This window comes from Plecotus auritus (assembly GCF_963455305.1).
Source record: "Plecotus auritus genome assembly, chromosome: 2".
Taxonomy (NCBI): domain Eukaryota; kingdom Metazoa; phylum Chordata; class Mammalia; order Chiroptera; family Vespertilionidae; genus Plecotus; species Plecotus auritus.
The window spans coordinates 36,225,387-36,237,420 of record NC_137771.1 but is presented as its reverse complement, the minus strand read 5'-3'; the positions used below and the strand labels follow the sequence as shown (position 1 = coordinate 36,237,420).

General features: G+C 38.7%; 1 protein-coding gene across 12 annotated transcripts in view; it reads left to right on the top strand.

Moving 5' to 3' along the window:
* Positions 1-12,034, top strand: part of ELAVL4 (ELAV like RNA binding protein 4) — a 90,150-nt gene that overhangs the window by 20,200 nt on the left and 57,916 nt on the right. The window contains exon 2 of one of the 12 annotated variants that reach the window (XM_080655895.1): positions 8,063-8,235. The exons of 10 other annotated variants lie outside the window; for them this stretch is intronic. In XM_080655895.1, coding sequence (XP_080512021.1) covers positions 8,194-8,235 — 42 coding nt within the window. In that variant the 5' untranslated portion in view covers positions 8,063-8,193. Of the gene's footprint in view, positions 1-8,062; positions 8,236-12,034 lie in introns of those variants that run through there. One more of the 12 variants, XM_080655890.1, reaches the window with a different exon arrangement.

Genomic DNA, 12,034 nt, shown 5'->3' with positions numbered 1-12,034 from the left:
CCAGGAAAGCTGGGTTAGAGCCGCCTCGGTTAGCACTGCCAATCTCCTTCCGTCATTGGTCTTTCATATAGCATACTCAATAATTTATTTGTCTGTTTCATCACCACCTCAACACTCAGAACTGGGTTTATCTCTGTGTGTGGCACCTAATAGGTGCTTAGTAATTCATTGTTAACTGAATGATGCAGTTGGCTATTGCTTAAGTTGTCCGTAATGGTTTCCCATCAAGTGCCCCGTTAACCTCTGGCCTAGGAGAGGGACATTGGACCCAAAGCCCCCTTGTCATGTAGACTGGCTTAACCCTATTGTTGCTCACCAACCACAGTTCTGAAACTTTGAGTTAAAAATCTTAAGTATGTCTATGTACATGAACCTTTTCCTGATCACCATGACTCACCTGTAATTCCCCAGTAATTCTTCTGTCTTCTAGACCAGCAACTTTCAATCTTTTTCATCTCATGGCACACATAAACTAGTTACTGAAATTCTGTGGCACACCAAAAAAATATATTTTTTGCCTCTGACAAAAAAAAAAATGTGTAATTTTGATTCATTCACACCGGATGGCTATTGTTATGTTGGCTATTATCATTTTTTGTTGGACAATCTAAAAAAGGAAAAGAGGTCAGTACCTCTGACTAAATAGTCACATATTTTATGTTTTAAAAATTCTTGTGGCACACTGGTTGAAAATTGCTATTATAGACAACTTTTTATCACTTCCTGTCTGTACCACGCTATTAACAATGATAATCACAATAATAGTGACACTTTGTAGTGTATTGTCAGGCTTTTCCAAAAGAATTTTACTTAAGTTATCTCATTAAACCTCACAACAACTCTAGGAAGCAGGTATTTTTACTCCCATTTTGAGAAGAAAGAGAACCATGTAGTTTACATAACTTGCACAAGGTCACATGTATAAGAAAAGTCAGACTTGGGATTCCAAGCCTAGTCTGTTTGATTCTAAAGCCTGTGTTCTGGCTCCCATTTTGTATAATTCATCTCTTAAAAGGTAGGGACTAAAAGACTAAATAAGGCATTTAGCCTAGTGGTTAATAGGGACTTTTTATCAAGACCACCAGGCTTCAATTCAAATCCTGGCTTTACCAGTTGTGACCTTGAACAAATCACTTACTCTCCCTATGTCTCAATTTCTTCATCTGTAAACTAGGGTTGTTATGAGGATTTGATGGGCCAATGAATATTAAGGACTTAGAATGGTGCTTGGCATATAAAGTGCCAGTGATCATCATTGTCATCATACAATATTAACTCGTGTCCCATTCTCCAAGTATTTGTTGAGTATCTGATATGTGCCAGGTACCGTTGCAGGTGACTAAGACAAGCCCCTGCCCTCATGAAGCTTTTGTTTTAGAGGGGGAAGATAGATAATAGCATAAGTAAATTTTAGTAGATATTATCTATTGTGTGATATTCTACTCACATAATGAAATGCTATTTAAAAAATACATTGAGATAATGGCTTGAAGAGTGGAACTATTGAGTACTTGTTTGTGGACACACAGTGACACCACCAGCGGTTCAGCCAGTATCTTGCTTCTACTTCGTGAGCTGCGAGGCTAGGCTTCATATGTCCGGCTGCTGACTTATGGGATGTAAGGCTTGCCTGATCTGCACTCAGTGTGGGGTGGTCAGCCCTGGAGTAGCAGGAAATTAAATGATTGGGTTGCAGGAAAACCCAACATTGGAGAATTGATAAGTAGGTCCTCAGTCTCTGAGGGAGAGGCTTCATTCTGTTTTCCTTATAGTTGAGGCTATGAAGTGGGATAAAGGCCCTGAAGAAGTCAGAAGGAAGGTTTAGTCAATCAGCTAAGGACTGGGTCAGCCAGGATGTTTTGTCAAGTAATATAGGATCACCCCATTGTTCTTTGTGGAACTTAGAAGTGCAGTAGTTACTGGCATTATCATAGGATCTTCATTTCCATAAGAGTATTCTCGTGGGTAAGAGCATGGTCTTTGGAGTCAGAGAAACCAAGGGTTTTTTTGTGCGGTTTTTTTCCTTCTCCACTTATCTGTGGTGGGGTCTTGGTAAAGTCACTAAGTTGTCTGAACCTCAGTTTCATTGTAAAATGAGGCTAATAATACCTAAGTCGTAGGCTTATTTAAAGGATTAGTTTTTAGCCTATGTAAAGAACCTGGTTCAAGGCTAGGCACATAGTAGGTATTTAATAAAAGCATTTTTTTTTTAGATATTTCTATTGATTTCAGAGAGGAAGGAAGAAGGAGAGAGAGATAAAAACATCAGTGGTGAGAGAGAATCATTGATTGGCTGCCTCCTGAACACCCCCTACTGGAAATTGAACCCACAACCTGAGCATGTGCCCTGACTGGAAATCTAACAGTGACCTCCTGGTTCATAGGTCACTGAGCCACACCAGCTGGGCTTAATAAAAGCAAATTTTAAAAAATAGTTCAGTCCCCCTTAGCTGTACATCTTTGTTCCAGTTTTATTAAGAAATAATTGACATATGTCACTGTATAAGTTTAAGGCGTACAGCATGGTGGTTTGATTTACATATATTGTGAAACGATTACCACAATAGGTTCAGCTCACACCCATCTTTTCACATCTACACTAATAAAAGAGAAACATGCAAATTGACCATCACTCCGCTGCACCCACAGCCAAACAGGAGTGAGTATGCAAATTAGCCCAACCAACATGGCGGCGGCCACAGAGCTGGAGCAAGCAGGAAGCTTGGTTGCCCCCAGCAATGGAGGAAGCCAAGCTTCCCGCCCACCCTGGTCGGCCCTGGCCTCCACTCAAGGCTACAAAGTTTCAATTGTAGAAGATAAATAAATCCCAGATACCTGCTTCCAGCCAGCCCTGGCCTTCGCTCAAGGAGGTGCTGAAAAAAAAGAAAGAAAAGAAAAAAAGGAGGGGCTGGGAGCCTGGATCACCAGGGGGTGTGGCCAGCCTGAAAACAGCCCTCAGCTCCTCTCCCAGGCTGGCGACACTCCCATGGGGTGAGGGTCCCCGCTGGGGGGCTTGGCCAGCCTGCAAACAGCCATCAGCCCCTCACCCAGGCTGGCCAGGCACCCCAGTGGGGACCCCCACCCTGAAGGGGGTGTGGCCAGCCTGAAAACAGCCCTCAGTCCCTCACCTCGTCAGTGGGGGTCAGTTGGAGGTGATCAAGACAGTGGTGGTGAGGGGGAAGTTTGGAGTGAGCAGGCCAGCAGGGGGGCAGTTGGGGGCAAGCACACTGGCACAGGGGACAGTTGAGGGTGATCAGGCTGGCAGGGGGGGTCATTTGGGGGCAAGCAGGCAGGCAGCAGGGGGGGGGGCAGTTGGGGGCGAGCAGGCCAGCAGGCAGAGTGGTTAGGGGCAATCAGGCAGGCAGGCAGGCAGGTGAGCGGTTAGGAGCCAGCAGTCCCAGATTTCAAGAGCGATGTCCGACTGCCGGTTTAGGCCCGATTCCTGTAAACCAGCAGTAGGACATCCTTCGAGGGGTCCCAGATTGGAGAGGGTGCAGGCCGGGCTGAGGGACACCCCCCCCACCCCCAGTGCATGAATTTCGTGCACCAGGCCTCTAATAGATACAATAAAAATAAGAGAAAGAAGAAAAGGGAGATTTTTTTTCCTTATGATGAGAACTCTTAGAATTTATTTTTAAACTTTGCTACATATTAAACAGCAGTGTTAGCTAGTCATCATGTTGTACATTATATCTCTAGCACTTACTTATCTTATAATTGGAAGTTTATACCTTTTGAACACCTCCCTCCAACTTCCCCTCCCTCCTCCACCTCTATGTCTGGTAACTACAAGTCTGATCTCTTTTTCTATGAGTTTGGATTTTTAAATTTTAGATCCTACATATACATGAGATCATTCAGGGTTTATCTTTCTCTGTCTGACTTATTCCATTTAGCATGATACCTGCAAGGTTCATCCATGTAGTTGCAAATGGTAGGATTTCATCATTTTTTTATGGCTGAATAATAGTCTATTGTATGTATGTACCACATCTTATTTATCCATTAATCTAATGATAGATTTTAGATTGTTTCCATGGCTATTGTAATAATGCTGCTATGAACATGGAATGCAAATATCTCTTTGAGTTAGAGTTTTTGTTACCTTTAGATATATTCCCAGAAGTGGAATTGTTGAATCGTATAGTAGTTTTATTTGTAATTTTTTGAGGATCTTCCATATTGTTTTCTATAGTGGCTGCACTAATTTGCATTTTCACCCGCAATGCACAAGTATTCCCTTTTCTCCATGTCCACACCAGCATTTGTTATCACTTGTCTTTTTGAGGATGGCCATTCTGATAGGCACGTGATGTTGAGACTAGTGATATTCCTAGTGACTAGTGATGTTGAGCATCTTTTCATGTACCTGTTGGCCTTTTGTATATCCTCTTTGGATAAATGTCTCTCTAGGTCCTTTGCCCATTTTAGATTGGGTTATTTGTTTCTTGTTATTGAATTGTATAAGTTCTTTATATGTTTTGTATATTAACCCCTTATCAGATATATGGTTTGCAAATGTTTTCTTCCCATTTAATAGGTTGTCTTTTCACTTTATTTATGGTTTATTTTGCTGTGCAGAAGCTTTTTAATATAATGTAGTTCCACTTGTTTATTTTTTATTTTATTGCTTATGCTTTAGATGTCATATCCAAAAAATCATTACCAAGACCCATGTCAAGGTGCTTTGTTCCTATATGTTTTTTAGGAGTTTCATGTCTTACATTTAAGTCTTTAATCCATTTTGAAACACCAGTTTCATTCTTTTACGTGTGAATATCCAACTATCCCAGCACCATTTATTGAATACAGTGCCTTTCTCCATTGAGAAGTCTTGGCTCCTTTGTCAAATATTAGTTGACCATATATGCTTGGGTTTATTTCTGGGCTCTGGATTTTGTTCCATTGGCCTATCTTGTTTTTATGCTGGTACCACAGAGTTTTGATTAGTATAGTTTGAAATCAGGAAGTGTGTTATCCCTGTTTTGTTCTTGTGTCTCGGGATTTTTTGAGATATTTGGTGTCTTTTTGGTTCCAAATAAATTTTAGAAGTGTTTTTCTACTTCTATAAAAAAAATGACATGGGAATCTTGATAGTGATTGCATTGAATCTATAGATAGCTTTTGGTAGTATTGACATTTTAACAATTGTAATACTTTCAATCCATGAGCAAGAAATACTTTTTCATTTATTTGTGTTTTCTTTGATTTCTTTCATCAATTTCTTGTAGTTTTCAGTGTAGAGAACTGTTACCTCCTTGATTAAATTTATTCTTCTAAGTATTTTGTTGTTTTGACACTATAATAAATGGTATCAATTTCTTTATTTCTTGTTCTTAGTATACAGAAACACTACTAATTTTTGTATGTTAATTTGTATACTGCAACTTTACTGAATTCTTTGATTAGATTTAATGATTTTTTGTTGATTTTTAGGATTTTTTATATGTACAATTATGTTGTCTGCAAATAGAGATAATTTTATTTCTTCCTTTCTAATTCTGATACCTTTTATTTCTTTTTTCTTGCCTGATTGCTCTAGCTAGGACTTCAAGTATGATGTGAAATAAGAGTGGTAAGCATGGGCATCCTTGTCTTATTCCTGATCTTAGAGGAAAAGCTTTCAACTCTTTACCATTGAGTATGATGTTAGTTATGGGCTTATCATATATGTCCTTTATTATGTTGAGATATATTTCTTCTATGCCTAATTCATTAAGAGTTCTTATCACAAATGGATGTTGAAATTTGTTGAATGCTTTTTCTGCAGCTATTGGATGATTATATGATTTTTTTCCTTCATTCTGTTAATGTTATATAATGTGATGTATCACATTAATTTGCGTATGTTGAACCATCCTTGCATTAGGGTACACATTTTAAATATTTGTCATTTATTGCAGGATTCACAGGGAGAGAAGATTTAGGCTAAAATGTGTGAGTTACTTACCATTGCATAGCCTTCAAGTAGGAGAGCAGATAATCTTGAGGACATACCATCCCAGGAAGGATTGTGGATGCCAGAGAAAGTTTAAGATTTCATTTGCTTCAAATCAATATAGTAGAGACTAGATCAGCCAGCCTCTGTCACAGAACTGTGTTGGCTCCATCCTCCTGGAGTCTTAGGCCCTTAGAGGCCCAAGACTCGGTGAAGAAAGGCACTTGATAAAAGGGCTTTGGGACCTGTATTCCTGAGCTCAATTCTTGAGTTTGCTACTTTTTAGTTTTGCACTTTTTTGTACTTAATGTGGAATGTGTATTTTCATAGGTCAAAGTATTCAGGCTCCTATACTAACTGGAATTATATATAAACCTACTTGATGATCAAGTGTCAGCAACTGGGAAACATTAATTTTAAAATATAGATAAAAACCTTTATGTATTTTTCCTCTTTTCATTGTGTATACTATCGCATAAATTTACATTAAAATCTTAAGATTAAAAGATGAAAGTGAGAAATACAGTTTATTTTTATCCCAAAGCTCCTTTGTTTTCATTAGTAATCTGCAGACTTAAAATTACTTAAAACAAACAAATTCTCCATTAAACATTTTTAAGAGTAGAATAGTTTTCCAAGCATTTGACAGCACACCTTTTGTACAGAGCACAATAGATGTTTAGCAGGTATTGACCTCATTTGGATTGAATGGATGTGGAAGTAATTACATGATTATTTATTCACTCATTTGTTTTTTTAAAAAATAATGCCATCCCCGCCAGTGTGGCCTAGTGGTTGAGCATCAACCTATGAACCTGAAGGTCTCAGTTCAATTGCTGGTCAGGGCACATCGAGCCCAGGTGGTGGGCTCAATCACAGTAGGGGGCATACAGGAGACAGCCAATCAATGATTCTCTCTCATCATTGATGTTTCTGTCTCCCTCTCTGTTCCTCTCTGAGATCAATAAAAATATATATATATTTTAAAGATTTCATCTTAAGAAGATGCCAGGCATGCCCAACTCTGACAGTCATAATAGCAAAATATTGAGCCCCCATTGGCTCTGGCTTTGGCTTGTGTGACTTATAGAAACTCTCCCAAGTGGAAATGTTCTATGGGACTCAGCCAGATTCGGACCCAAAGTAAAAATGAAATATGAGTGTAGGCCTGAAACAGAGGCAATCAGAGGTAGAAGGAATGTGGGAGTGAAGATATAGTCACTGTAAAGATGGCCTTATCCAGAAAATGGAGAACACCTGGCCTTAAAAATACACTTTTTGGGGACAGTTTGGAAGTTGAGGGAAATAATATAAGAGCAATATAGCTTTAAAAGATGAAGGTGTTCCTGTTTTTAAATTGATTTTGAAGAGAAAAGATGTGAGAAGTTTATGATGTGAGCAGAGTGGTAGGGAACAGAGCAAGGAAAGTAGATTTAGCTGTGGAGAGCAGGTGAGCACCTGGAGAGCCATCCATTCATTCATTTATTGTACCAACAATATCTGGAACTATGCAATGGTCCCCAGGGTTACAAAGGAATCACACACAGCCCCTGTCCTCAAGGAGCTCACAGTCCAATGACAGAAATAGGAAGGTGGAGAGCCTTGGTGCCATGTGATAAATGTCCGTGATAGAAGCATGTACAGGAACAGAGGCGGTGCCATGGTGGGGTGTTAGGGAAGGCCATTGGGTCTGAAGGCAAGAGAGGAGGGCTTTCCAGGCCAGTAGCAGTGCTTGTGCAGGGTGGAGCATGAGAGAGAACCCAGTGTGTTCTGTCTGTCATTGCTGGCTGAAGAAAGATGTAGTCCAGACTGTGCTTCCCAGGGCTTATGGAGGTTGTGGTGGATAGATAGTGATGGGAAGACCTCAGTTCAGATCCAACTCTACATGTGAACAGGGGCTAGTCACTCTACCCTCCTTTTGCTCCTTAACTTTTCATTTTCTCACCTGTAAAATGCAAGTGGTAAGGGCAGAGGGGTGGGCCAGAATCCCACCCATCTCTCAGTATCTTCATAAAGATGATATGGGGTGCTGGGTGTAAATGTGCTTACACAATTTCCTAAGTCTAGCATGTGATTTAATGAATTCTTTTTAGTGGCTTTGTAAAGTTCATCTCATTTCTCCAGGGAGATCACACTTGCTGTGTTAGCTCTGCACTTCCTGCTGCACCTTTCTGAAGGGGCCCTGGAAAATCCCCTCAAGTGCATTTGGTCAATGTACCTGCTCCTGGGTCCACAGAAAGGAAGGAGTGGTCCAGATGGAGGGTGGACCAAGAACAGCCCCTGCTCTTCCACCCCGGGTAGGTCCATGTAGAAGGCCAGAGATGCCTTCTGCTTTCAGTATACAGAGTGCACTGGCAATTTACTGCAATTTTCCATGAAAACAAGAGGAGTTTCTTTTTTGGAAATCAGAAATCCTAATGACTGAGCTTATTACATATATTTGAAAGTATCTAACTTTAACCCATTCACAGTATAGGGTTTTTTTCTAAAAGGCAGAGTGTACCAGAAATTGTGTTTGTAAGTATTAAAAAGGGTGCTTTTTATTAAAAGTTTGCTTAATCCCTCTTTGCTCTGTATTTTCCTGACTAGTATTATTGCGAGACCTTATTAGTTAATGTTTGTGAAGCCTTTAGAAGATGAAGGAAATATATTGATATAGATGATGAGTAGTAACCTTTTTAAGTGTTCTTTTCTACTTCAGAAATTAAATTCCAAGTATTGATCTTACCAACTCGTAGATTAGTCAGCTTTGCCACCTGCAACACTTTATTTAATGAGCACATATTTTCAGAATGTTACATTTTGCATAAGGGGAATGAATACCTACTGAGTGCTTACCTGTGTCTAGCTCTGAGCCAGATACCTTCAATTTGTTATTTTTAATCTTTACAGCAACCCTGCAAAGCAGATAGAATTGTTCAAATTTTTCAGATGAGGAAATTTCAAGTGTACTTTGGAGAGTCTTTAAGTGGCTATCCCAAGGTCAAGGCTGGTGCTGGTTTTCAAACCCAGATCAGGTCAACTTCAAACCTCATGCTCTTTCCATTACACCATGTAGAATTTTCAATCAAGATCTTTCCTGTAAGATCCATTTATTTATCAATATTTACTGACTAATAGCAGAAACAGCCTAGACTGGTTTTAGCCAGATTAGATCACTTGCTTTCTCTAAGATGGCTGGGTTGCATGTTGTGATGATAGGAACATTTTCCTCAGACTCTAACAGCCGTCGCCAACCTTTCGGACCTCACGGACCACCGGTTGGCGGCCACTGGATTAGGAAATGGAGAAGGGCACAGAATTTGGTTTCAGACTTGAGTTCAAGTTGCCCTTCTGGCTGAGTGACAGTGGATACTGCCTAAAACCTCATTTCTCCATCATGCTGAATGACTTCATGTCTTCAAGCCTCCCTCATCAGTAAATGGGGAAATGACAATGGCCTACTTTGCAAAGTTGTGGGAGAATTAAGTGAAGGAATGTAGGTGAAGACACCTGTCACCATTTATTATGTGCTAACTGTTGGTAGTATTGGAAGGAGTCAATGGCAGTTGCGTGCCAAAACATTTTCCTGTGTTACCCAAAGCACTTTTTAATCAGCTTTATCCAGGATCTCCATTTCCTGAACCTTTGCCATGTTCTGAGCAGGGACTTTGCTAGGCTCCTTTGAATATACCTCTTCATTACCACATTTATAACTTTATATAGTAATTACTTATTTACTTATTTATTTACTTCCTTGCAGGCAAGAACCTCTTTTCTCTCTTTGTATCCTTGGCACTTAACATAATGGCTTCTGGCCCATCAAAGGAACTCATTAATGTTAAGGAACTTAGCACAGCTTTTGTTCCTTTGTACTGCTTTTCTTCTTTTAAGAGCTAACTTCAGTTGTGGGAAGGGGCTGTTCAAAGGAGGCACTATGTTATCATCATTAAATTGTGATTTCATTGGCTTGCTTTAACTTGTACCTGTACTAAAGAAATTTTAAGTTGCACTAATTTGACAACAGTTGGTTCTGAATATTTGTTAGCCACTGACTTTTTTTTAAAAGGTAAATTTCTGGGATAAAAAGAATATATCAAGAGTTGGAAGAGTTTGCCAAGCAAATTTACTTTTATCTGTGATTTCAAAGGACCTGGATACCTTACTCAAAGAAGTAAACTATTTTCCATACCTTTGTGTATATACAGGTATCATATCCAAATTATCCTTAGGGACATATTAAATTAGTCCTGAAAGAGCCTGAGAATTATGTATTATGCAGTTTGAATTTTAGTGTAATAATAATTTTGAAATTGGTGTTTTAAAAATTATTATTTCTGAATTTCAAAATGCCTATTTGACTCTTGCCCAATTAGTACGAATTAGTGAGTTTTCAAAAGTCTATTTTGAAAAAGACAAGATTGTGAAGACAGAAATAGTGACTCTTCTCTGTTCTAAGTATAACATTTTCTGTTGTTATAAGACAAATCATAAAAATACATATAATGGGAGATTTTAAAAAATAGAACAATGAGGAAATTGAGGTGCAGAAAAATTAAGAGAATTGGAAAATAAGATAAATATAAAGGTAAAGTTTGTGTTTTAAAAAAATAACAACATCAAAAGTTTGCAGTGAGGTCCTTTGCTCTTTCTTCACACACAGAGAGCTACAGATCTGGCATCATTTTCCTAGCACTATTACCAGGAGGAGACCCAGTGAATCACAGGATGCAGAGTCCCTAAAACAAAAGCAAACCCATCACACGAAAGACAGAGAATATTAGTGGCTCATTGTCATAATAAAGTATTTGCCTCAAAGAAGACCAAAATATAATGATACTTTGGTATTTGCTTCTTATTCATGAGATTTTTAATAAATGTGTATTAGGAGGATCTCATATGCAGGAAAGAAAGAGAAACTTAAAAGCATGGCATGGAATGCTGCTTGACAGTGTCATACATTCACAAGATGTCCTTGAAGATGGAGCACAGAACAGAGATCAAGGAAATTTTGGCAGCTGCAGTTGGGAAAATAAATGGCTGTTATGTGATTGGGTAGATCCTGAAAGCAGGCTCCTGCTCAAACCATGTAATTAAGAAAAGTGGGAGCTTTTGTCCAAGTGCAGAATGTTCATAATATCAGGGTTTGTCAGCGGGAGCTTTTAGAACGGATCAGTACTTTTCACTCCCTGATCCAGGGAATGGTTTTCTTATAAATCATCTTCTCTCCTTGCTGTCCTCGTGAAGGTTGCTGCCAGGTGATAAGGCCAACTCAGATTGTAACCTCGCACAGTGAGTTAGGTGAAGGGAAGACCAGACTAGAGACTGTTTCAGGAAATGTGATTTTTATTCACTTGGGCTTCTGTGTTTCCTCTAATGTGGGAACAAACAGTGTGGCCAAGGAGAGATCCTGCAGGAAGAATCTTGGAAGGAGATGGAATCATTTTTAATACTGTGGCCCCCAAACTGGTTTGAAGGATTTATTTTCTTTCTTTCTGAAAAAGAACGCCCTTCCAGATTATAAAAGTGCTGTATTTTCATTGTAAAACAAATACACAAAAATTTGGAAAATAAAGATGGAGGCAAGTAATTGATAGAATTATCATCTATAATTCTACCATTTATTGTTAGCATTTTATTTTTCCTTTCCACTCTGTGCATATTTATATAATTGAGATAATCAATTTTTCACCTTTCTTCTACATTGACTATATACATTTTCTTATGTTATTAAAAACCACTATAAACATAATTTTAACAGTTGCCAAATACTGTATCATAAAAGTATACAATAACTTACTTAGTCTTGTTGGGCCCTTAGATTGTTTGTATTTTTTTTTTTACTTTTCTAGATACAGTTTTCTTAATATATCTTATTGTGCATACTGTGGGTCTACAGAATTTTGGATTCTTTTCTGAGCTTAAGAATGGATCACTGGGTCCAGAAATATGAATATAACGTTTGTGTCAATATATATTTCACCAATAACAATGAGAGAGATTCTTTCATAGTTTCCTTAAAACTTGACAGTTGCAAACCCTGAATTTCTACATTCTCTGTAAACATGTGGTCCACAGATAATTCAAAGACAGTTCTGCCATATCGGGTCTGCATTC